This window comes from Vipera ursinii (assembly GCF_947247035.1).
Source record: "Vipera ursinii genome assembly, chromosome: 14".
Taxonomy (NCBI): Eukaryota; Metazoa; Chordata; class Lepidosauria; order Squamata; family Viperidae; genus Vipera; species Vipera ursinii.
In genome coordinates, this window is record NC_139527.1 from 7,606,310 (window position 1) to 7,631,509 (window position 25,200).

Consider the following 25,200-nt stretch of genomic DNA (forward strand, 5'->3'; position numbering starts at 1 on the left):
TTTTACAAATAAATAAGAGTAGATAAACACCAGTTTATAAAATGTTGACATGTTTTGACTTTAGGTTGCAATTCTCAATTGTAACTACTTTAGATTGCAATTCTGTATACAATTACCAAACAAGTCTCACTAAATTCAAAAGGCGTATGTATATGCAAAGCATTACATTAGAACTTTTTTATTTTCAGGAAAAAAGCTGGAGATTGGACATTTTCAGCAAGACGATCAAAGAAAATACTGGATTGGGGTAACCAATCTGCAACTTTTAAAAAAACATAATGAAGGAACATGAATCAGGATCCAAACATTACATCTAGCTTCTATCAGTGATATTTAATATATTTTTGTCTTCCACAGCAAATGTGTAAAAAGAGACAGAACTGGATCAAGTTCCTGCCCCTTTTTCTCTATACGAGTATAAATAAATAGCCCAAAACAACTGATTCCTTATTAAAACAGCCTTTTTCTGATAATACTTTTGAGATATAACTAGGAGAACATCTCAGATCATAGAGGGATGTGACAAAGTAGAGCCTTGGTGGAGCAGTGGGCTAATGCCTCCTTAAGTAACACCAGCTGCCTGCAATGAGTGCAGGTTCGCATCCCACCAGGCTCAAGGTTGACTCAGCCTTCCATCCTTCCGAGGTAGGTAAAATGAGGACCCAGATTGTTGGGGGCAATTAAGCTGACTTTGTAATAATGCCGCTTGGGGTGTGGTGTGAAAGCCCTAACAAGCAGGCATATACATAGAATGAAGGCTACTGCTAAGCTTGTAAGCCGCCCTGAGTCTTCGGAGAAGGGCGGGATATAAATGGAATTAAAATAAAATAAATAAATAAAAACCCGAGACTTAACACAATTCCACGCTCAATTCTAACTCCTGCAAAGGACAATTTTGTCAATCTCCTTTGGAGATCACTACTCACACAGAAACTTTTCCACTTCCTTGGAACTTCCACTTCCCCGTTTTACAATCAGCTTTCAAAGGTGAATGAAAAGATACTTCTACATTTTACCCCCATCCAAAATGAACGTCCCGCATCCCCCTTATTTGTGTTAGCGCAGGTGCTAACACCATAACTCAGCATGGGTTTCGCAGAGTGATGCATTAACCGTTGGACCAACCAAACCATCTGGTCTTCCTCAAATGTTTCTCCCTGACAAAGATTCCAATTCAGCTTCATTTAGGGAGGCAGAGCCACTGCCTTCCAAACGCTAGCTAACGTACTCGGGTTTTAGCCAAGGTGGGCAAAGAGAGTTCCTACCTCATCGTTGATAACTTCAGATTGTTCTTCCTCCTCCTCCTCCTCCAGATCCAAGTCGTTCTGCCGAAGGTAGGCTTGCAATGGCAGGCAGTGCTTCTTCTTGAAGGCCAAGAAGTCCATCATATTCCCTTGCAGGTGTTGCAAGAAAAACAACTCAATCAAGTACTCTTTGAAAGCCTCTTTCAAAGCTTCCATCTGCTTGAGGTGATGCTCCAGACACTGCTTCCTCATCTGAGCAGCTTCTGGAGTGGCGGGGGGAATATCCTCCACTTTTTTGGCCTTTTTCACCACGGCACAGACCGAGGGGGCCAGCGGGAGGCCGGTTAGTCCTTGAGGGATGTTCGCCCGGGAAGGGCTTGTGGGAGGCGGTGGGGATGTGATGCCAAAGGCAGGGCCTCCGACCCCGGTGATTAATCCGGCAGAAGTCCTATCAAATCCCAAAGGTCTGTTCAAGGGCTGCCCTTGTTGCTGCTGCTGCTGCTGCTGCATCCCTTGGATAATATTGCTGATCTGGGGAGGCAGGTTGTTAGTGGCAATGTGACCAGGGTTAGGTAAAGCTTGGATATTTCCTCCACTAGCCACGGGGCTCTGAGGTCCAAGATGGTGGATGGTCCCACCCGTCTGAGAATGGGGCTGGGAGAGCCTACGTTCTCGGACTGTCACCGAGGTGCCGGAGGATGAAAGCTGGACCTGGGCCGTGGCGCTTTGAGCTATCTGAGTCAGGCCAGACCCCTCTTGGTACACAAAGTGTCCGCCGTTCGAAGGGCTCAAGCTGATCTGCCTCACCAACACGCTGGCGTCCACGAAGCCCCGCGTGGGGCTCTGGCTGCACATCCCCAAGCCGGGCCCTGGGGTGCCCGCTCGAACACTTGAAATGGTCTGAACGGAGACCGGGCTGGGCTGCGTAGGGCTCTGCGACTGGACCTGAGGTGGCAACGGGGAGGTGACCTGGATATAGGAGGGGGAGCCATGCTCAAACCGTCTTTGTTGAGGGCTGAACTGAAAACTAGGGGAAGTCGGGCTCGGGATTGGCAACGGGGTAAGGGTGATCTGCTGGTTGGTGGTTGAAACAGGTCCCACATTCTGCAAGGTGATGTTCACGTTTTGCCCCGCTACTGGGCTCCGACTCATGATAAACTGCTGGATCTGGTAGCTGGGAGACTGAGGAGCCGAAGGGCTGGCCGAAGGAGCAAAGGAAGGGGCCGGAGAGTGTGGCAAGTTGGCCTGCTGATCTTCGCTCTCGCTGCCGGTGAAGGATCGGGACCTCTGGAGCTGGCGCTGTGCATTTTGCGGACCAGTCCCATGGTGCATTATCGCGCTGACTGCAGTCTCTGAGTCTAAAAGAAGACAGACAAAGTTCCGTTAGGGGAAACCTAAGCCAAATTCCTTGTTAGGGCAACGGACCATCACTTTCTACAACTCCGTACAAAAGTTTATAATCCACAAAGAGAGATTAAGAGGGGAAAAGAAAGGGAAATGCCTTTAGGAATAGCTTTTGGATTTTAAGAATGATTATACTCAACAGGGCTGAGGAAAACAGTAGAGGCTAACAACAAAAAGGAGAGACAAAATCTTGGACTGATACGCATTCGTCCAAAAAATCACTATGAATCAAATCTAATTGGATAGCACCCATCTTCCTAACTGAAAACATCTCTTCCCAATCAAGTAAATAGAAACATTTTATTAAAGTCACTTTCCAGCCCCTGAAGACCCTGGACAGTTTCTTGTGGATTGCAAATTGCACTCTCCAGAAAGTGCGGCTTATTTAAAAACTAAAAAATATTGGGGCACTAGGAAAAACAGTCTTAGTTCTTGCAAAGAACAAACCTGCACATCATCAATTACTATATTCTTCGTATCAAAAGCCAGCTCAAAGAGGACAGAACTTGATCAGACGTGAGTTAAGTGCAAGAGTGATGATTTATTCTGAAGTTTTATTTTCTTTTTACCTATTTGAATGTTTGTATTAGTTTGATACAATTGACTTGATTAATAAAGTTCTCTTCTTCTATTTCACCTTATACGATGTTAACTTACTCTTTTATCTTCACTTTATCTTACTAGATTTTATCCTGTTTTATCTCCTTGTAGCTATTTTATCTCACATCACTGTATCTTATCTCATTTTATTCTATTTTACTCTGCCTGATGCTGAGCTTTGACATGATCCATTGACATAATTAACAAAGCCTCTTTCTTTTCTTCTTCTCCTCCTCCTCCTCCTCCTCTTCTTTCTCCTCCTTGATCTTCTCCTATTTGATCTTACTCTTTTACCTTCACTTTATCTCACCAACTACATTTTATCCCATTTTATCCGACGGTTAATTTTTACCCAACTTCACCGAATCCTATTTTACTCTATTTTCCTGTGGCTGATGCTCTTAGGCCCACTGACTTAATAAAGTTCTTCCATTTTACCTCACACTATTTGATCTTATTTTAATAATAATAATAATAATAATAATAATAATAATAATAATAATAATAATAATAATAATAATAAAAGTTGGAAGGGACCTCGGAGGTCATCTAGTCCAACCCCCTGCTCTGGTAAAGGTAAAGGTTCCCCCGCACATGCGTGCTAGCCATTTCCGACTCTAGGGGCCAGTGCTCATCTCTGTTTCAAAGCCGAAGAGCCAGCGTTTGTCCGAGGACGTCTCCGTGGTCCTGTGGCCGGCATGACTAGACGCCAAAGGCGCACAGACCGCTGTTACCTTCCCACCGGAGTGGTCCCTATTTTTCTACTTGCATTTTTACGTGCTTTCGAACTGCTAGGTTGGCAGAAGCTGGGACAAGTAACGCGCTCACTCTGTTATGCGGCACTCGGGATTCGACCCGCCAAACTGCCGACCTTCTGATCGACAAGCTCAGCATCCTAACCCACTGAGCCACCACGTCCCTGCTCAGGCAGGAAACCCCATAACCACTTCAGACAAATGGCTGTCCAGTCTCTCCTTAAAAACTTCGTGTTGGAGCATTCACAACTTCTGCAGGCAGGCTGTTCCACTGGTTAATTGTCCTCGCTGTCAGGAAGTTTCTCCTTAGTTCTAGGTTGCTTCTCTCCTTGATTAATTTCTCTCCGTTGCTTCTTGTTCTGCCTTCGGGCGCTTTGGAGAATAGCTTGACTGCCTCTTCTTTGGGGCAGCCCCTGAGATATTGGAACGCTGCTATCATTTTTTAATTATTATTATTTTAATTCCATTTATATCCCGCCCTTCTCCGAAGACTCAGGGCGGCTTACAAGCTTAGCAGTCACTCCTTCTCCTTCTCTTCGTTAAAATAGACACCCCCAATTCCAGCAGCCGCTCCTTATACGTTTTTTTAAACCTTCACTTTACCTTCCCTACCACATTTTATATCCCGTCTTATCTCACCTCAGCTGTTTCCCCCCCACACACACACCCGTCCCTTCGCTGGACCTTAATTCTCATTTTATTCTATTTTACTGCAGCTAAGGCTGAGGCTGAGCTTTTGAGAGGGCCCAAATGGACCTATCAACCGAAGGCGTCCTATCTGTTCTTGGCCTCCAGACGCCTTTATGGGCCTCGGCAGCCTGTGGGACCGTTAGTCGTGGCCATTCAGCCTGGCTGATAAAGAGGAAAAAGATTTATTTTTTATTTTTATTTTAATTCCATTTATATCCCGCCCTTCTCCGAAGACTCAGGGCGGCTTACAAGCTTAGCAGTAGCCTTCATTCTATGTATATGCCTGCTTATTAGGGCTTTCACACACACACCCAAGCGGCATTATTACAAAGTCAGCTTATTGCCCCCAACAATCTGGGTCCTCATTTTACCTACCTCGGAAGGATGGAAGGCTGAGTCAACCTTGAGCCTGGTGGGACTCGAACCTGCACTAATTGCAGGCAGCTGGTGTTACTTAAGGAGGCATTAGCCCACTGCTCCACCAAGGCTCTATGGGCCTCAGCAGCCTGTGGGACCGTTAGTCGTGGCCGTTCAGCCTGGCTGCTAAAGAGGAAAAAGATGAGGGGAGGAAAAAAAAAATGCCCCGAAAGGCAGCAGGTCTCAAAGTCCAGCAAACGCGCCTTCCATAGCTAGGGGGAAGGAAAAAAAAAAAGCGTTCGTCTTTCCCGCAACGTCACCTTTTTGGCCTTTGCCGCTTCCCGTTATTCCTCCCTTCGCAGGCGCGCGCGACGCCTGGATGCGGGAAGGGAGGGGGGAAGAGCGGGGAGCGTAACGTTCCTTCCGAGCGGCCTAAGCCTCCTACCCGCCCACCCACCCGCGGCGCCGCTGCCCTCCCGGTTACCTTTTCTTCCCTTCCCGCGTCGGCTCTCAGGAAGCCGGAGCGCGCGAGCGAAGCGTCCGCCGCTGCTCAGCGAAGACGGCCCGCTCCGAGCCGGGCCCAGCCTCGGCCATCCGCTCCTGACAGGAAACGGACTGCGACGGGGGAGGGGGGGGATGAAAGGGAGGAGCCTGAGGAAGACAACAAAAAAAGGCGCATGCGCCGGGCGGACGAGCGCCGGCAAGGGACAAAAAAACAAACAAACAAAAAGCCCCACGAAAACGACGGGGTTTTTTTTCTCCCTCCCCCCTTTCAGTAACGTAGCGGCTGGGAAGAAACGAGTGCGCATGCGGGAAGAGACTCCGCCTGGTGTAGAGACGAAATGGGAAGGAGGCGGGGGGGGGAAAGGAAAGAAGCCCGTACTCCGCATGCGCAATCTGGAAGACTTGCTAATTAAAAAGATTGGGGTCTTGCATTTTGGAGGTGGATTTTCCAAATAAAACAAATGGGGTTTTAGGACCCTCCCCAGGAGAGATGTATTGTGTTCTATTGATCCACGCATTCCAGAACGCATTCAGTGAGGTTTCACTGCAAAAGAAAAATGAACAATTTTTCCTTTTCACATGGAAAGATAAAACTGGCTGCCCTGACTTTATAGTGGACGCTATTTGTTAAAACTAATTCCACAACACACCGGCCTCGTAGTTCAATTCTGCATAAAGTTGATAAAAATTATTGAACGGGAAATAATATCAACTTTATGCAGAATTGACTTGCCAGGCCGGTGTGTTGTGCAATTATTTTTTTATTTTTATTTTAATTCCATTTATATCCCGCTCTTCTCCGAAGACTCAGGGCGGCTTACAAGCTTAGCAGTAGCCTTCATTCTATGTATATGCCTGCTTGTTAGGGCTTTCACGCACCCCCCCAAGCAGCATTATTACAAAGTCAGCTTAATGCCCCCAACAATCTGGGTCTTCATTTTACCTACCTCGGAAGGATGGAAGGCTGAGTCAACCTTGAGCCTGGTGGGACTCGAACCTGCACTGATTGCAGGCAGCTGGTGTTACTTAAGGAGGCATTAGCCCACTGCTCCACCAAGGCTCTATAATTAGCTCACATGGTGTAATAAGATGGAGGGTTTGTTGTCACTGTGAGTTGGAGGTGGGCACGAAGGGAGGCTCAGCCAATCTCAATGTATACACGGTTGTACTTTTGACAATAAAGTTTCATTCATTCATTCATTCAAAACTAAATTGAGTATTTAGGAAGGCTAAACCTCTGGTCTCGGTGACCCACCCAGATTGGGTCTTGCAATATTTATTAAGTTTTTATGCTGCCCATCTCACTCTGCAAAGCGACTCTGGGTGGCTAATACGAGTTGGGGTATTCTTTATTGTTTCCGTATGGGCTTTTGCTTTGCAGGAATTGGACTCAAACCAGGAAAAATTCAAATCTGCAAGACATGTACACTGTGACTACGGAGTTGATTTATTTTGTGCCATCAATTCCTAGTTTTCGTTTCCTAGTGACCTCATAGATTTTCTCCCAACCTACCTGACGATCCTTTAGTTTAGTCCTTCCCCCATCACTCCAGTAACTGAGTATGTCCATCTTGCTGTTGGCTATAACTTCCTCTCTCACCATTATAGATTGGCACACGGTGGCTCACATAGTTAGAATGCTGCGTTGGAGGTTAGCAAGGCTGGATTCGAAACCCAAGAGCTGCTTCATGTCGGGGTGAGCTCGTCACTCACTCCAGCTCCTTACAAGTTCATGAAGAGTCCCCCACAGGCACCCCCCAGGCAAAGGTAATGTCACCCACTAATTATTTCAACACTAATTCTTTAAACGGTGACTCCAAGACTGTTATCAACTTCTCACATGAACCAAGGCTTTCTATTGAGTATGTGCCGTTGGCAACTTTTAAAACAGTTTCAAAGACGTTCAGACACAATCATCCCGTTAGAATCCAGTTTATTTCATTGCAGTTACAGATTACAAATTGGAGATGAGTGTTTAAATTAGACATACTCTAAAGCAGGGGTGTCAAACTGCCAGCCCGCAGGCCAGATGCGTCATAGCGAAACCACGCCCACCCCATCACCGGCAATGGCAAAAAAGTCACAACACGTCTTGTGACATTGCCAGTTTGACACCCCTGCTCTAAAGTCACTTTTCCAGACCTTGAAAATTCTGTCCCAAGCAAGGTAGAATTTCAACAGGGAGACCATCAGAAGTCTCATGCAAGAACCAAAAGAAACTTTTAGATAGTGTAGATAGAACAATTTGACCTTAAATCTGATCCTACCTCTTGTGAGTCAAGAGGCCGAGATCCTATGTCATCCTAAACCCTGATACAGCTTGGTTTTGGATTCTGCATGCCCCTGCCAGTGTTAACTTTGTTTTAAAACGTGGGACTTCAGAAAACCACATTGCTTTTTATGTGGATCTATCAAACAGCTAGGCTTCTTAATGGCATTATTCCAACCACTCAATGCCACCAACAGAGGCCGATTCCTTCCAATGTTTAACCAGCCAGTTAATCCAAGCGAGTAACTCATTCTGCCCATATTCCAAAGGAGAGAATCTTGGTATGTATCTTCTTGCGAAGATCTCAAGATCGATACGTTATACACTGCTGGGATCTGTTCCGGAGATCAACCGCACTTGTTACGTAGAAGGTGTGACCGGCGTTCAGACATCACTGTCCACTGTATCACAGTTAGAATCAAAGTGCCTAAAAAGGAAAAAGAATCGAAACAGAAATTCCTAATTATACATTTAGCAAGCTAGATATGAGATAATTTATTGCACCCCAAGCAATCAACAGGTAACAATACGGGATGTTTGTTCCAACTGTAGGCCTCAAAGGGGATCAAGTACCCTTCTGGAGATCCAGTTCAGCACACTTTCACTGTATCCTCAGGCAATGCCAGGGCACTCCATAGGTTGTGGAGACTCTGGAGTAAGGATGAGGAAAAGCAGGGGCTACAATTAATATTCTAATTATTACACCATTCCTAAATATCTCTCTTCTCTCAACAAATGAGCTCACGATACAATTAAACTATTATTTATTAATTATTCCAATTTCACACCCTCGGATCCATAATCCGCAAAACACAAGAGAACTGTGTTGAACCCATGATGGAATTAAAATTATTAATTTATATAACCACGCCTCTCCTCCAGGACTCTAGGAGGCTTGCAAGCAATTAAAACTATAAAAAAAACCTCCAAAGTACCATCAAACAGTTGAAAAACAAGCAAAGAAACGATAACAAGCACGTTAAAAACCATCATAAAATACATAAAACTCACACCCTACAAACCCATTCATTTAAAAACCGATCAGTACTCCATTGCACTGGCTGAAAAATTCCATTTATATTTATATATTTTAAGTTCCCAGCAGCCAGAAAAATGCCCTTTCCTATTGTTTTTTAAAAATGAATTTAATCTCTTTTTTTTAAAGAATTTAATCTACTTACTAGTTCTATCCATTTTTTCCCCACGTGCAAACCTAAGTTTGCTCAAAATGCACGTTTACTGCATTCTGCACTGGGCGGCACCACTTTAGAATCCCCTTCTCCAGATCATACCATTCCGAGCTCTTCATGGGGGTGGGGGGAAGAAAGAGATTCTATTGGTCGATGCCAATGTAGAGCTCCGTCAGCGCAGGCGCAATGGATGGGGGTTTTCGTAAGCGGAAGAGAAAAAAATAGGAAGACAGGATTCCCTCTACGGAAGCCAGCAAGGGACAAAAATAACATGGGGGGGGGAAGACAAAGCTTAACACATTCACGTCTCCTAATCCAAACTGTTTTAACAAACAAGGTTGCTTCTATCATGGGAGTTGTAGATTTTGTTCTGCAGATTTCCCCAATAGATATTTCTAAACTGCATCATTATTATAATTTTTTCCCCAGTTTTCTGATGGGTTCTGTTTTAATTATTGTTTTAAGATAACTATCTTCTGCATTTGGGCAAAATTAGGGTTTAATTTGTTTTCAATATCTGTATTTGTGCATTCTGTTATTTATGTCACTGTTCACCGCCCTGAGTCCTTAAGGAGAAGGGCGGTATACAAATCAAATAATAAATAAATAAATAAATTTGGCTCTCCTGCATTTCGCTCATCAAAATATACTCCCATAATAATTGGATTAAAACCCCAACAGGTTAAAGTTTATTTAACCCTGGTTCACCAAATAAATAATAAATAGCCATTTATTTCCAGCTAGGCTGTTCCTTTTTGCAGTCTTTATTTTTATTAGGGAATTCATAATGCTCTCTATACTCATCCTTGACTTGCAACTATTAAGTCACTTTTTTCACTACCGTTCTAACTTTGAACCGTCACTAAACAAATACAGCAACTAGTAAGCCACACAACTACATTCTGATTTGTTTTTCTTGATGGCTTCCAAAGCTTAGAATGTTCTCTCACCTCCCCCCAGATCAAATTATATCAGCATTACCTCCAACCTAGATTAGAAATATTTTTTTAAAAAAACCTTTCTACCTTGTGTCACAAAAAGCCTTTATTATTTTTTTTTTCAAAAGGAGCATTAAAAAAAAACCCTGAAATAGACAGTTTTCTAAAAAAGAAAATGGAGATGAAACTCAGATGTTCCAACCCAGTTTGTTTCAACCACCACATTATTTGGTCTATGAGAAAGTGGAAATAAAATAAAAATAAAAATATATTGTTTTTACAAAAGGAAGAAACAAGTTTCCTAAGTCCTTATTACTTGGCTGAGGCAATAATCAGAGAAAGCTTTCCAAAGGAATAATTAATGTTGGCTGTTTGAGAAAATCAAAAGGGAACAGCATTCTTTAACAGGTTGCATTAATCCGTAAGAGTCTGATAATTATTTTTCTCCGTTTTAACCATCATTTAGCAAACTTCTATTTAAAAAAAAAAGAAATATTTTTATCGAGCATAATTAAAGCAGTGTTTGTTCTAGCTAGCAGGTCTCCCATTCCGTTGCTGCAAAGGGGACAGAAAGCGCCATTTTTGTCCTTCTTCATCTCTGTTCAAGACTAAGGAACATCCATCGTTGAGAAAAGCTTGATTTTTCTGCCCAAAGGGACTTGAATCCAAGGTATCAAAGTGTGCCTGAAATCCTCAATCAGAGTTGTCTTCACATCCATCGCTACCTTCAGGATCAGACTGAAAGAAGCAAAACACTTTTAATTCTTCAATGGAGATTCTCAATCATCCAAGACACGATTGATTTTTCCCCCCCCAAAAAAGGCAACTTTTATTTTCTTGGTGGTTTCCCCCCCCCCTTGAAAATGTTTCACTTCTCATCCAAGAACTGAAGAAGCTTCTTGGTTGAGAAGCAAAACGTTTTCAAAGGAGAAAAAAAAACAACCAAGAAAATCCAGTTGCCTTTTGGAAGAAAAAAAACCATCTTTGAGACTTTTAATTCTTCCCAAAGAAAACCCCCACATAAGGCAATGAATGGTTACAATCTGCAATATCATGGTTGGAAGTCACAACCTTGCTTATTTCTTAGGGGGTTTTTTTTGTCTACGGGGGATCTCCGTCAACGAGGTCACGGTTGTCTCAAAAGGTGCTTTCAAAAAGGCAGCTGGACTTTTCTCAACAAAAACTCAAGTCCATTTGCCTTTTTGAAAGCACGTTTCAGACATTCTTAAGATTTATTTTCTGCTTTCTTCAAGGACCCCATGGAATCTCCATTAGCGTCTCCCATCATGTTATCCTCCCCCCCCCTGCCCAATGATAAATCTGTGAGCTGAGAAATAGCCAAAATTCTTTTCTTTTTCTTCCTCATTCCCTTCTATGGGTTCTGCCACATTCCTGGGGGGGGAAGGTATGTATATTGTTCTTTCGCTTAGCTTCTACAATGTGTCCTCTCCACCTCCTCTATCTGCTTACTCTTTGAACTATTCTCCCCTTGATGTCAACCTGGGGATGAGAAAGGAATGTGCCTCCGGCCATCTGGCTTATCTCTCGCTGCGGATGAGAAGGTGCAAAGACTCCACAACGTTTTCACAGCCTTGGGAACGGAGTCATATCAGCCTCATTCCCACTGCGGACTTAACACCTGAGGACTGGTCCGTTTGAACTGACCAGATGAATTATTGGGGTGGGCTTTGCTTTTTGCTCCTTTAACCTATTGATTTGAGCGGGAAACGCTGAGATCCTGCCTTCTATGCCTGCTGTCAGCTTCTCCTAATAAAAGCTCCTTTTGGGATGAATCTGTTGCAAGAGTTCTGCTTTCTTGGGAAGAGGTTTTGAAGTGGGTCCTTACAGCCTCTCCTCTGGTCCAGCCTCATCACCACTGAATCCCCCTGGTTCTTGGGTTGGGAAGGAGGAAAACAAAATTATTTCCCCTCACCTTGGCATCTCGGATGTCTTCCTGCAACCTTGAGACGGTGGAATCAAACTGATGGTTGAAGAGCGTCTCCAGCCAGTTCATCATGGACCTTTCTTCCTTCTCTGTATGGATGATGGTGGGATAGATGTGCTGCTCTTTGAAAGCCGCGATCTTCTCCTCTTCTTCTGCCCATTCCAGGGCTTCGTGGAGACCGTCGTCCCCAAACCGTTGATTGTAGCTCTCGAAGTGAACCCGTTCCAAAATCAGACCCAGTCCAGGGGCTTTGGGGATGTCCACTCGCTCCTCACCCCAGCTCTGCTCCAGGATGGAGAGGGTGGCGTGGCCCTTCACAATGGCGATCACCAAGCCGATCATTTTGCGGATCTGGTGCATCATGAAACTCTGCCCTTTCACCTTCACCACCGCAAACTCCAGCCCGTTCCTGACGAAGGGCTCTTCGCAAAACATCTCCATGATGTAGCGTTTGGCGCTGGGATCCTTGGGGCCCTTCTGGGAGGTGAAGTTATGGAAGTTGTGGGTGCCTTTGTAGCAAGCCAGGAGGTGGTTGACGGCCTCCAAAGTCTCGGCACTCAAGCGGTAGGTTTCATCCTGAGGAGCATCGTCCTTGTGGGCAAAGGCGAACGTTGGTAGCATGTAGGAATAGGTCCGGGCGTCACATCTGTTCTTGGAATTGAATTTCCCGGTCACCCTTTTGAGCCCTATTTTTTTTTAACAGACAAAACTTTAGAACAATATCAACTTTGGGTCAACCTTTTCTCACAGCTGGGCAGGATCCCGAAAACAAGAACTTATACACCCCCCCCAGTATGGGTCCTTTGATAATGGGTTAAATGCCGAATGCAGAGGAATTTCCAAATCTGATTAAAAGTCGTTTCCTTAAAGTAGAAACTCTTGGGATGATGTGTATGGTGATCCTCAGTCAATCCAGGTCAGGGTTATCCCAAAGGTGCTTTTTTTCAGGAGGCAACTGGACTTTTCTTGTTTTTCCTTTGAAGACGTTTCGCTTCTCATCCCAGAAGCTTCTTCAGCTCTGACTAGAATGGTGGGGAATGGAAAAACAAGAAGAAGAAAAAAAAATCCAAAAAATCCCAAGAAAGGCCAGCTGCCTCCTGAAAAAGCACCTTTGGAACAACCATGACCTGGAGGACTGAGAATCTCCACATACATTTAGCTATGAGTCAAGGTTGACTCAGCCTTCCATCCTTCCGAGGTAGGTAAAATGAGGACCCAGATTGTTGGGGGCAATTAAGCTGACTTTGTAATAATGCCGCTTGGGGTGTGTGTGAAAGCCCTAATAAGCAGGCATATACATAGAATGAAGGCTACTGCTAAGCTTGTAAGCCGCCCTGAGTCTTCGGAGAAGGGCGGGATATAAATGTAATAAAAAATAAATAAATAATAAATAAATCTTGGCTACAACGTGAGCAAGTTTGGCCCAAAGGAGATTTTTTTTTCACGAGGCAACTGGACTTCCTGATTTTGCTTTGGAGGCGTTTCGCTTCTCATCTGAGAAGCTTCTTCAGCTCTGACTGTGATGTCCCTTCCACTCCCCGCCGTCCAGTCAGAGCTGAAGAAGCTTCTGGGATGAGAAGCGAAACGTCTTCAAAGGAAAAACAAGGAAGTCCAGTTGCCTCCTTGAAAAAGCCCCTTTGGGATCTTGGATGGATCTGAATCTGGGATTTGATCTGATCCAAATTTGGATGCTTGGGAACTTGTGGGTTTACAACAGCTGCAGCGTCTGCAACCTTCCCAGCCAGCTTCCAACCAGCAAAACCAGTGGGAGGAGCCAGACTCACTTAAAAGACGCTGTAATTCCCTTAACGACTGCAGTGATCCCTTTCGACAAGCCTGCAAAATGGAGTGGAATGGCGCCACCGCCCCCTTAACCCCTGCCTTGCTTAGAAATGGAAATTCTAGTCAGCTGTGGCCATAACGCAGGCAGTCTTCAACCTCCAACAGTTCATTTAGGGACCGTTCAAAGTTACAAGGGCCCTGAGGAAAGGGACTCAGGCCCGCTTTTCACACTTAACGACCTTCACAGCATCCCCACGGTCAGGTGAATCAAAATCCAGACCCTTGGCCACCGCTTCCTATTTACGACGGTCGCAGTATCCCTTTGTGACCGTCTGGCAAGATTCAGCAAGACTTTTGTCTCTAAATAAAGAATTCTATCTATTCTAAATGAGGACCAATAAAGCAAATTGCTTAGAAGTAACTCTGTAGGTCTTTCTAAGTTTGGGAGCCTAACAGATGCCTCTGAGCAGGCGGTCCTCGAATTGCAACCATTTTTATTTTTTTTAATTCCATTTATATCCCGCCCTTCTCCGAAGACTCAGGGCGGCTTACAAGCTTAGCAGTAGCCTTCATTCTATGTATATGCCTGCTTATTAGGGCTTTCACACACACCCCAAGCGGCATTATTACAAAGTCAGCTTAATTGCCCCCAACAATCTGGGTCCTCATTTTACCTACCTCGGAAGGATGGAAGGCTGAGTCAACCTTGAGCCTGGTGGGACTCGAACCTGCACTCATTGCAGGCAGCTGGTGTTACTTAAGGAGGCATTAGCCCACTGCTCCACCAAGGCTCTTTTTAATAACCGTTCGAAGTTTCAACGGCAGTGAAAAAAGTGACTTGTGCCCATTTTTCACACGGACATCCGTTGCAGCATCTCCATAGTCAGATGATCAAAATTCAGACTCTCAACAACTGACTCGTATTTACGACCGTTGCAGCGTCCCCGGGGTCACGTGATCCCCTTTTACGGTCTTCTGACAAGCACAGTCAACGGGGGGAGACAGATTCGTTTAACAACCAGGTTACTGACTTAAAAACTGCAGGGACCCACTTAACAACTGTGGCAAGGAAGGACGCAAAATGGGGCTACACTCAATTAAGAAATGTCTCACTTAACAACCCAAATTTTGGGCTCAATTGTGTTAGTAAGTTGAGGACTACCTGTAGAGGGCTATCTATCTCTGGAGGGTCCTAGACTGTATGCACAACCTTAACTGGAAACCCCCCCAAAAAAATACATTTAACGTCATAAGCTAAATATTTCCACCGGTGCAGAAACACGTTTTGTTGTTTCTGATTTTTCTAGCTGTGCAAGATTTTATTCCTGTTACACAAGGTTTGACTATAGGGGGCAAGACCCTCTTACTTGAAATGAGAAACCCCCAAGCTTGTTGTGCCTATGATGTAATTCTAAAGCGGTACTCTCTTACCTAAAATTCTTATATGAGAAGGAAGATGCTCGTTAATCTTTTGTAAAATATCTTCAATCATCCAGACCTTCAAGGAGACAATCTGTCCAGCCGCAGACACGCCCTGAATGTTTGGTTTTGCAAAGAAAAAAGAAAGAAAAGAATTTTATCAAAATGCCAGCGAGTCACGTTTTAAAGGATGTTTTTTTGCAACTCAATTTATAATTCACAGACTTGAAAATGTTAAATGTTAAAATTAAGTCCAAGGGGGGGGGGAGCTGCTCTTTCAAAAAGTGCCTGTATTACCCTTTCAGCGCAATCGTAATTCCCCGTCGTTAAACAGATGGTCATTAAGTCAAAGACCTACCTTATCGGTCCTGGCGCATCTCTGAAATGACATTTTCTTCATGTCTTCTCCGTGATTTTCTGGAATACATCTGGATTTTATGAGGGCTGATACTAGGTCATCCTCAATGGTCCTGTACTGGGAAGTTTTCACGTTGCGCTGAGAGGGGGGGGGAATAGAGAAATGAATACATTCAACTCATCTGAGCCCGGAGAATGAATTACTCTGCAGGCACATGCCCGGCTGAGGAATTCTTGGAGTTGAAGTCCACAAGTCATAAAAAAGGGCCAAGTTTGAAGACCCCTATTCTATGAGACCATCAGAGAGAACTTAACATTAGCTGAACCATCTCATCTTCACCCTAACAAGGACTTTTGTAGTTCTATAGATAAGAGCATTCAAACCTCTGCAGAGAACAGAATAACAGACCTGGAAGGGACCTTGGAGGTCATCTAGTCCAACCCCCTGCTCAGGCAGGAAACCCTATACCATTTCGGACAAACGGTTGTCCAATCTCTTCTTAAAAACTTCCAGTGTTGGAGCATTCACAGCTTCTGGAGGCAGATGGTTCCGCTGGTTAATTGTTCCAACTGTCAGGAAGTTTCTCCTTAGTTCCAGGCTGCTTCTCTCCTTGACGAGTTTCCATCCGTTGCTTCTTGTCCTGCCTTCGGGTGCTTTGGAGAATAGCTTGACCCCCTCTTCTTTATGGCAACCCTTCAAATGTTGGCACACTGCTCTCGTGTCACCCCTAGTCCTTCCTTTTCATTTTTCTCAACCGTGGCAACTTGGAAGAGGTCTGGACTTCAGCTCCCAGAATTCCACAGCCAGCAACTTTACCCTCATCTTTACATCCCCAAGAAGCTAGTGGGCAAAAGAGTTCCTTCTGAGTCTCTTTCTCCACCCATTGTACATCTGTGGGCTACGCCGTCTCTGTTCTCTGCGTTCCCTAGGCCAGGGGTCTCCAAGCACTGAGCCACAGCCCATTACCGGACCACAGCCTATTTGGAACCGGCCTGTGTGAAAGATGGACTGGGGTGCACAGAAAAGCACACTCCAACTCATGCAAGCGGTGGGGGGGGCTTGCAGACACGCTGTGCATGCACGCCCATGCGTGCCGGCCTGCCACTCTTGCGAATTGAGCTGTATGTGCACAGCAGCACGATGCTCACGGGGTGTGGTTCCCCTCTTCCCCGCCACCAGCCAGGCTGGTAAGCTGCAAAGATTGGGGACCGCTGCCCTAGACAGCCTCTCTTCCTCCCCCCCCACCCAAAGTCTTCCCCACGTGCCATTATATCCAGGCACTGACCTGCATTCCATGGTAGCCCTTCCCACAATACACCAGCAAGAGCACAACTTTCTTCTTCGGGAACTTCTTCGTCTCGTCCTTGACCTCTTCCTCATTGTCCTTGAACCTTTTGACCTCGTGTCCATTCTCCTCCTGCCTGCCGTCCCCATCCCTCGGCCGCTTAGCCAGGCTGTTTTCCAGACTTCCCAGCTGCTCAGCCATGGCAAGACACTGGAAGAGACCACACCGAGCGCCACAAGGACCCACAGATTAATGGAGGAACAGCTGCTTCGTTGCAATGCTAGTTGGGTGTGGTACTCAAGTACAGTTGCAATGCTAGTCAGGGATAGCTGAAATGCTAGTTAGATATAGGTATAATGCTAGATGTGGGACGCGGTGGCTCAGTGGGTTAGGACGCTGAGCTTGTCGATCAGAAGGTTGGCAGTTTGGCGGGTCGAATCCCGAGTGCCGCGAAGCAGAGTGAGCGCCTGTTACTCGTCCCAGCTTCTGCCAACCTAGCAGTTCGAAAGCACGTAAAAAATGCAAGTAGAAAAATAGGATCCACTACGGTGGGAAGGTAACAGCGTTCCGTGCGCCTTTGGCGTCTAGTCATGCCGGTCACATGACCACGGAGACCTCCTTGGACAAGGGTTGGCTCTTCTGCTTTGAAACGGAGATGAGCACCGGCCCCTAGTCGGAAACGACTAGCACGCATGTGCGGGGAAACCTTTACCTTTACCTTATAATGCTCGATACAGATGTAATGCTAGATATAGATGCAATGCCAGTTAGGTACAGTGCAATGCTAGCTAGCTACAGTTGCAAGGCTAGTTAAGGACAATTGTAATGCTAGTTAGGTATAGTAGCAACGTATAAGGATGGCTTTTAAACTGCTTCTGTCTCTACGTTGCTTGTATAGAATGTAAAATAATAAGGGTTGAAGGGACCTCGGAGGCCTTCTAGTCCAACCCCCTGCTCATGCAAGAGACCGTCTACCATCCGGACAAATGGCTGTCCAGTATAAATGCAAACACGAATAAAATAAATGTTTGGAGCTGAAAAACAGATGATAATTTTGCAGGAAAGAACAGTTAAAAATAAAGCAGGGGAAGGAAATCCTGTTTCTTTTCCAGAGAATGAATGGGAGGGAGGGAGCAAGCAAGGAAGAGAGGGGGGGGGGAAGAAGGAAGGAAGGGATGGGAGGAAAGGAGGTAAGGAAGGAAGGAAAGAAGGAAGCGATGGGAGGGAAGGAGGTAAGGAAGAAAGGAAGGAAAGAAGGAAGGGATGGGAGCAAGGAAGAGAGAAAGAGAGGGAAGGAAGGAAGGGATGGGAGGGAAGGAGGAGAGAAAGGAAGGGAGGGAGGGAAGAAGGAAGGAAGGAAGGAAGGAGAAAGATGGGAGGGGAGAGAAAGGAAAGAAAGAAGGAAATAAAATCTGGAGCTGAAGAGAGAGGGAAGGAAGGAAGGAAGAGATGGGAGGGAGGAGGAGAGAAAGGGAGGGAGGGAAGAAAGGAAGGAAGGAAGGAAGGAAGGAGAGAGATGGGAGGGGAGAGAAAGAAAGAAGGCAATAAAATCTGGAGCTGAAGAGAGAGGGAAGGAAGGAAGGAAGAGATGGGAGGGAAGGAGGAGAGAAAGGGAGGGAGGGAGGGAAGAAGGAAGGAAGGAGAGAGACGGGAAGGGAGAGAAAGGAAAGCAAGGAGGCAATAAAATCTGGAGCTGAAAGGCAGGCAGAACCTTTGCCTGCAGCCCAAGGGGATCCTCTGCTCTGCTCGTGAGGACGACCCTCCTCCCTCGCGCACGCCTTCCTTTGTCACGGATACCCACATTCCGACGTGCGCCGCAGGGCCAGAGACTCGCGGCTCTCCTCCGGCCTTCGCCAACCAACCGGCTAGATTTCCAAGACGCCAGCCAGAATCGGCCGCTTGGCCCGAGCAAGCCAGGATCCGGGCGCCTCCGCCGACCCCCGGGGCCGCTTCTCCATGCCCCAGCGGCGACCCAGAGAGAAGCCCAAATCCCCTTTTTTGTCCCCCCAAGCAGCCACCTCATTCCAGCCCGCGCCGGAGAGGAGGAGCCGAGCCAGGAGACCCGTTTTGCAAAGCGCCGCCGGCCGTTCCGACGTGCAATGCAACAAGACCCGCGTTCCAAACCCGGGACCACGTGGGAAACCGGAGCAGGGAGGGAGGAAGGGGGTGGGGGGGGTGGGGGTGGGGTGAGAAAGAAGGGGGGTTTATTATGGGATGGCGTACGGCAGGCGAAGAGGGACCGGGTGCATCGGCCGGCCGTGCACGGCGTTGCGCGTTTTTGCTTTGCAAACGGGGGGGAAAAAAAAGAAGCAAAAAAAAAAAAAAGCGGCGGGCGCGCTTGCTCGCCGAGACGTCGTCTGAATAGATGCGCGTCGGGGGCGGGGAGAGGGGCGGCAGCACCCGTGTCTCCAGCACCCCTTTGGGCGATTCGAGTTTGATTGCACTCGCTTTGCCAAGAGGCCGGGGGTGGGTGGGGGGTGGGTGGGGAAGAGTGGCAGCGCCTTACACGGATCTGCTGTTGTGTGAACGGGGCCCAATCTTTTTTTTTTCTTTTTGAATGGAAAAGTTTTTCAATACATTTTATTTTTAACAACCCCTCCCCACCCACCCCCTTCCCAGCCCTACCCAACCCTTCCCCCCTCCCCGACTTCCCAGAGCTAAATACAAGGTATAAAAGTAGGAAACAATCATAAACAACCATACGCTAACAACAATGAACTATTGAGTCTATCGCACTTTAGCTCTTATAGAAGTGACTACAAGCAATACAAATATCACATCAATACTTATTCAAATGCGCCTTACACGGATCTGCTGTTGTGTGAACGGGGTGCAATCTTTTGAGAAGCTCAGCACAGCAGGGTTGGAAGGGTTGGAAACCCAACTTGGTTAACCCAGCCGTGCTGGATCCAAACGGTGGTCGCTTGGGTTGCGATTCAATCGGTTGGTTGCAACTCCAGCCTTGGGTTTGGAAGTTGGATGGGAGAATTGAGGCGCTTGGCGTGGCATCAGAGCAGCGGGCTGGCTTCGCATCTCGGCTTGTTTCCAGGGGGTTGACCATGTTGGGGAATGCCAGGTCTTTTTATGGTTAAAGGTTCAGGGGCTGGGGGGGAGCCTCAAACGTAGAGAATTGGGGTCCCACGTGGATGGGTTCCTGTGTCCTTTGCTCCTTTTATTTATTTATTTATTTAATTTATATACCGCCCTTCTCTCAAGAGACTCAGGGCGGTTAACAGGGCAATACGTAAAAGACAGATACAAAAGTTAAAATTATTAAAACATGATTAAACAATGCCCATAGTACAAATTTAAAATTAAAGTCATAATAACAAACCCACCCCATCCCATCAGGCCAGGCCCGCTTCCTTAAAGAGATGGGTTTTAAGGTCGCGCCGGAAGGAGCGGAGGTCGGGCGCCATCCGGAGCTCTACCGGAAGATGGTTCCATAAGTCCGGTGCACCCACAGAGAACGCTCTCCCCCTGGGGGCCACCAGTCGGCATTCTTTGACCGGCGGCACCCTGAGGAGGCCCTCTCTGTGGGAGCGTACTGGGCGGAGGGAAGTTGACGCCGGCTGCAGGTGCTCCCCAAGGTATTCTGGACCCATGCCATGGAGGGCTTTGTAGGTCATTACCAACACCTTGAACCTCACCCGGAAGACAACTGGCAACCAATGCAGCTCGCGGAGCAAAGGTGTAACACGGGAGTATCGGGAGACCCCCGACACAACTCTCGCGGCTGCATTCTGTGCCAGCTGGAGCCTCCGAGTGGTCTTCAAGGGTAGCCCCATGTAGAGAGCGTTGCAGTAATCAAGACGAGAGGTCACGAGCGCATGAGTGACCGTGCGCAAGGCATCCCGGTCTAGATAGGGCCGCAACTGGCGCACCAGGCGAACCTGGGCGAACGCCCCCCTAGTTACAGCTACAATATGATCTTCTAAAGAGAGCTGTGAATCTAGGAGGACTCCCAAGTTGCGAGCCCTATCTACAGGAGGTAATGACTCACCCCCCATAATGAGGGGTGGGATATCCTGAATATCCCGGGATGCCGGTACGCACAGCCACTCCGTCTTGTCGGGGTTGAGACGAAGCCTGTTCCTCCCCATCCAGACCTGGACCCCCTCCAGGCACCGGGACATCACGTCGAGGGCATCACTGGGGTGGTTTGGGGTCGAAATGAAAAGTTGGGTATCATCAGCATACTGATGATACCCAACTCCAAAACCACGAATGATCTCACCCAGCGGTTTCATGTAGATGTTGAACAGAAGGGGCGAGAGGACCGACCCCTGAGGGACTCCACAAGCGAGAGGCCTCGCGGTCGACCTCTGCCCCCCCGTCAACACCGACTGCGAACGTCCCAGGAGATAGGAGGAGAACCACTGAAGAACGGTGCCTCCCACTCCCAATCCCCTGAGACGCCGCAGCAAGATACCATGGTCGATGGTATCGAAAGCCGCTGAGAGGTCTAATAGGACTAGAACAGAGGAGTATCCTCTGTCCCGAGCCCTCCAGAGATCATTCACCAGCGCGACCAATGCCGTCTCCGTGCTGTACCCGGGCCTGAAGCCCGATTGGTACGGGTCTAGATAAAGCAGGCCTCGACTTAAAACCGTTTGTTTCGTGGCGACAAAGGCTTGTAAAACGGGGCAAAATTCATTTAACAAATGTCTCACTTAACAGAAGTTAACAATGGCACTGGGAAAAGGGGCTTATGACCACTTTGCAGCCTCCCCAGGGTCACGTGATCAAAACTCAGACTCATATTTACAACGGTCGCTGTGTCGCGGGGTTCACGTGATCCCCTTTCGCGGCCTTCTGACAACTGAACAACTGCAGCGACTCACTTTAAAACGGTGGCAAGAGAAGGCCGTAGAAAGGGGCAAAATCCGTTTTAACAAATGTCTCACTTAACAGCAGAAATGTGGGACTCAACTGAGAGGACTGCCATCTGTATTTATGGCGGCTGCCGTGTCACGCGGACGCCTTTTGTGGCCTGACGAGCCAAGTCAGTGGGGGAAAAGCCAGATTCACTTGAACAACTGTGGCAAGGAAGGTCGTAAAGCGGGGCAAAACTCACTTAAGAAATGTCTTGCTTAGCAATGGATATTTTGGGCTCAATTCGGGTTGTAACTTGAGGACTAGCAGAGTCGTAGGCTAAACAGAGAAGTCGAAAACATCCTATAAAAGGGGTCCATAATCAACCTTTTTTTACGTCTGTGGAGATCCTCAGTCAATCCAGGTCACGGTTGTCCCAAAGGGGCTTTTTCAAGGAGGCAACTGGACTTCCTTGTTTTTCCTTTGAAGACGTTTCGCTTCTCATCCCAGAAGCTTCTTCAGCTCTGACTGGACGGCGGGGAGTGGAAGGGACATCACAGTCAGAGCTGAAGAAGCTTCTCAGATGAGAAGCGAAACGCCTCCAAAGCAAAGTCAGGAAGTCCAGTTGCCTCGTGAAAATAAAAATCTCCTTTGGGCCAAACTTGCTCACGTTGTAGCCAAGATTTATTTATTATTTATTAAATAATAATAAATTTATTATTTATTTATTTTTTTATTACATTTATATCCCGCCCTTCTCCGAAGACTCAGGGCGGCTTACAAGCTTAGCAGTAGCCTTCATTCTATGTATATGCCTGCTTATTTTTATTTATTTATTTATTTTATTTTAATTCCATTTATATCCCGCCCTTCTCCGAAGACTCAGGGAGGCTTACAAGCTTAGCAGTAGCCTTCATTCTATGTATATGCCTGCTTATTTTTATTTATTTATTTATTTTATTTTAATTCCATTTATATCCCGCCCTTCTCTGAAGACTCAGGGCGGCTTACAAGCTTAGCAGTAGCCTTCATTCTATGTATATGCCTGCTTGTTAGGGCTTTCACACACACACCCCAAGCGGCATTATTACAAAGTCAGCTTAATTGCCCCCAACAATCTGGGTCCTCGTTTTACCTACCTGGGAAGGATGGAAGGCTGAGTCAACCTTCAGCCTGGTGGGACTCGAACCTGCACTCATTGCAGGCAGCTGGTGTTACTTAAGGAGGCATTAGCCCACTGCTACACCAAGATAGATGATAGATAGATAGATAGATAGATAGATAGATAGATAGATAGATAGATAGATAGATAGATAGATAGATATGGATAGATAATAGCCATATGATGATAGATGATTGATAGATTAGATAGACAGACAGACAGACAGATATAGATGATAGATGAATGATATACATAGATGATAAATAGCAATAGCACTTAGATTTATACACCGCTTCACAGTGCTTTACAGCCCTCTCTTAAGCAGTTTACAGAGTCAGCCTGTTGCCCCCAACAATCTGGGTCCTCATTTTACCTACCTGGGAAGGATGGAAGGCTGAGTCAACCTTGAGCCTGGTGGGACTCGAACCTGCACTAATGGCAGGCAGCTGGTGTTACTTAAGGAGGCATTAGCCCACTGCTCCACCAAGATAGATAGATAGATAGATATGGATAGATAATAGCCATATGATGATAGATGATAGATAGATAGATAGATAGATAGATAGATAGATAGATAGATAGACAGACAGATAGATATAGATGATAGATGAATGATATACATAGATGATAGATAGCAATAGCACTTAGATTTATACACCGCTTCACAGTGCTTTACAGCCCTCTCTTAAGCAGTTTACAGAGTCAGCCTGTTGCCCCCAACAATCTGGGTCCTCATTTTACCGACCTCGGAAGGATGGAAGGCTGAGTCAACCTTGAGCCTGGTGGGACTCGAACCTGCACTAATGGCAGGCAGCTGGTGTTACTTAAGGAGGCATTAGCCCACTGCTCCACCAAGGCTACAAGATCACGCAAGGGTTTCCCCGTGGCGTCACCAAGAATCAAGTCCTTTCCAAGGCGACTTCAGCCTGAGAGGCCACCATCCGCAGAAGGTCCCAAGGGTGCTTTTTCAAAAGGCAACTGGACTTTGTTTTTCCTCGAAGACCTTTCGCTTCCCATCCAAGGAGCTTCTTCAGTTCTGACTGAAGTCTGAACTCAGAAGCCAGAAGGTCTGTGGAGATCCTCAGTCAATCCAGGTCATGGTTGTCCCAAAGGGGCTTTTTTCAGGAGGCAACTGGACTTCCTTGTTTTTCCTTTGAAGACATTTCGCTTCTCATCCCAGAAGCTTCTTCAGCTCTGCCTGGATGGTGGGGGAATGGAAGGATTTATACTCCATGCAGAGCGCTGGTCATTCGCATTCTTTTAGAGAGCCGTTGAGGCCACTTGAAAGTTTATCTGTGTCCTTGGGGTCACCTGAGTAGTGCAAATGTGTGTCAGCTTTCTTGGCTGCAAGATCAGGTGACCCCCAAGGGCACAGGTAAACCTCCAAATGGCCTCTAAAGGTAAAGGTAAAGGTTCCCCCGCACATGCGTGCCAGTCGTTTCCGACTCTAGGGGCCGGTGCTCATCTCCGTTTCAAAGCCGAAGAGCCAGCGCTTGTCCGAGGACGTCTCCGTGGTCCTGTGGCCGGCATGACTAGACGCCAAAGGCGCACGGAACGCTGTTACCTTCCCACCGGAGTGGTCCCTATTTTTCTACTTGCATTTTTACGTGCTTTCGAACTGCTAGGTTGGCAGAAGCTGGGACGAGTAACAGGCGCTCACTCTGTTACGCGGCGCTTGGGATTCGACCCGCCAAACTGCCAACCTTCTGATCGACAAGCTCAGCGTCCTAACCCACTGAGCCACCGCGTCCCTAAAATGGCCTCTATGACTCTCCAAAAGAAGGCAAATGACCAGCTGTCTGCAAGGAGTATAAATCCTTCCATTCCCCACCATCTATTCAGAGCTGGAGCTTCTTCCATGAGAAGTGAAATGTCTTCAAAGAAAAACAAGGAAGTCCAGTTGCCTCCTGAAAAAAGTACTAGCAAGCCCTAGTAAGGCCACACCTGGAATACTGCAGCCAGTTTTGGTCACCATATCACTAAAAAGATGTTGAGAGTTTGGGGAAAAAATTCAGAGAAGAGCAACTAAGATGATCCAAGGCCTGGAGACTAAAACATATGAAGAACGGCTGCGGGACTTGGGTTTGGCCAGTCTAAAGAAAAGAAGAAATAGGGGAGACATGATAGCAGTGTTCCAGTATCTGAGGGGCTGCCCCAAAGAAGAGGGGGGTCAAATTATTCACCAGTGCACCAGAGGGAAGGACAAGAAACAATGGATGGAAACTGATCAAGGAGATAAGCAACCTGGAATTGAGGAGAAACTTCCTGACGATGAGGACAATCAACTAGTGGAACAGCTTGCCTCCAGAAATCCTGGGTGCTCCATCCCTGGAGATTTTTAAGAGGCTAGACAGTCACTTGTCTGAGATGGTCTAGGTTCTCTGGCTTGAGCAGGGGGCTGGACTAGAAGACCTCCAAGGTCCCTTCCAGCTCTATTCTATTCACCTCCAAGGTCCCTTCCAATTCTATGGGATTTAATTCAG

The 25,200-nt window shown here is 46.7% G+C and overlaps 2 protein-coding genes across 2 annotated transcripts in view; both read right to left on the reverse strand.

Moving 5' to 3' along the window:
- EP400 (E1A binding protein p400) overlaps positions 1-5,680 on the reverse strand; it is an 83,950-nt gene extending 78,270 nt beyond the window's left edge. Inside the window, 2 exon segments of the mRNA XM_083373216.1 lie at positions 1,266-2,602; positions 5,535-5,680. Coding sequence (XP_083229342.1) covers positions 1,266-2,576 — 1,311 coding nt within the window. The 5' untranslated portion in view covers positions 2,577-2,602; positions 5,535-5,680.
- A 4,756-nt stretch (positions 5,681-10,436) lies between these two features.
- PUS1 (pseudouridine synthase 1) lies at positions 10,437-18,913 on the reverse strand. Its single transcript, XM_083373266.1, has 6 exons — positions 18,542-18,913; positions 16,741-16,950; positions 15,456-15,593; positions 15,110-15,212; positions 11,885-12,582; positions 10,437-10,689 (listed from the first exon to the last, which is right to left on the reverse strand). Exons 1-6 carry the CDS (start codon positions 18,761-18,763, stop codon positions 10,645-10,647), a joined length of 1,416 nt encoding a protein of 471 aa, XP_083229392.1. The 5' UTR covers positions 18,764-18,913; the 3' UTR covers positions 10,437-10,644.
- Between the last annotated feature and the right edge of the window lie 6,287 nt (positions 18,914-25,200).

Bases quoted from the DNA above. Each gene is read 5' to 3' on its own strand.
- PUS1 (XM_083373266.1), bottom strand. From the start codon at position 18,763: ATGAGGTGGCTGCTTGGGGGGACAAAAAAGGGGATTTGGGCTTCTCTC. The intron at 16,951-18,541 runs GTGGGTATCCGT...GGTCTCTTCCAG, and splicing joins CCTGCGGCGCACGTCGGAAT to TGTCTTGCCATGGCTGAGCA. The intron at 12,583-15,109 runs GTAAGAGAGTAC...AAAAAAAAATAG, and splicing joins TTCTCATATAAGAATTTTAG to GGCTCAAAAGGGTGACCGGG.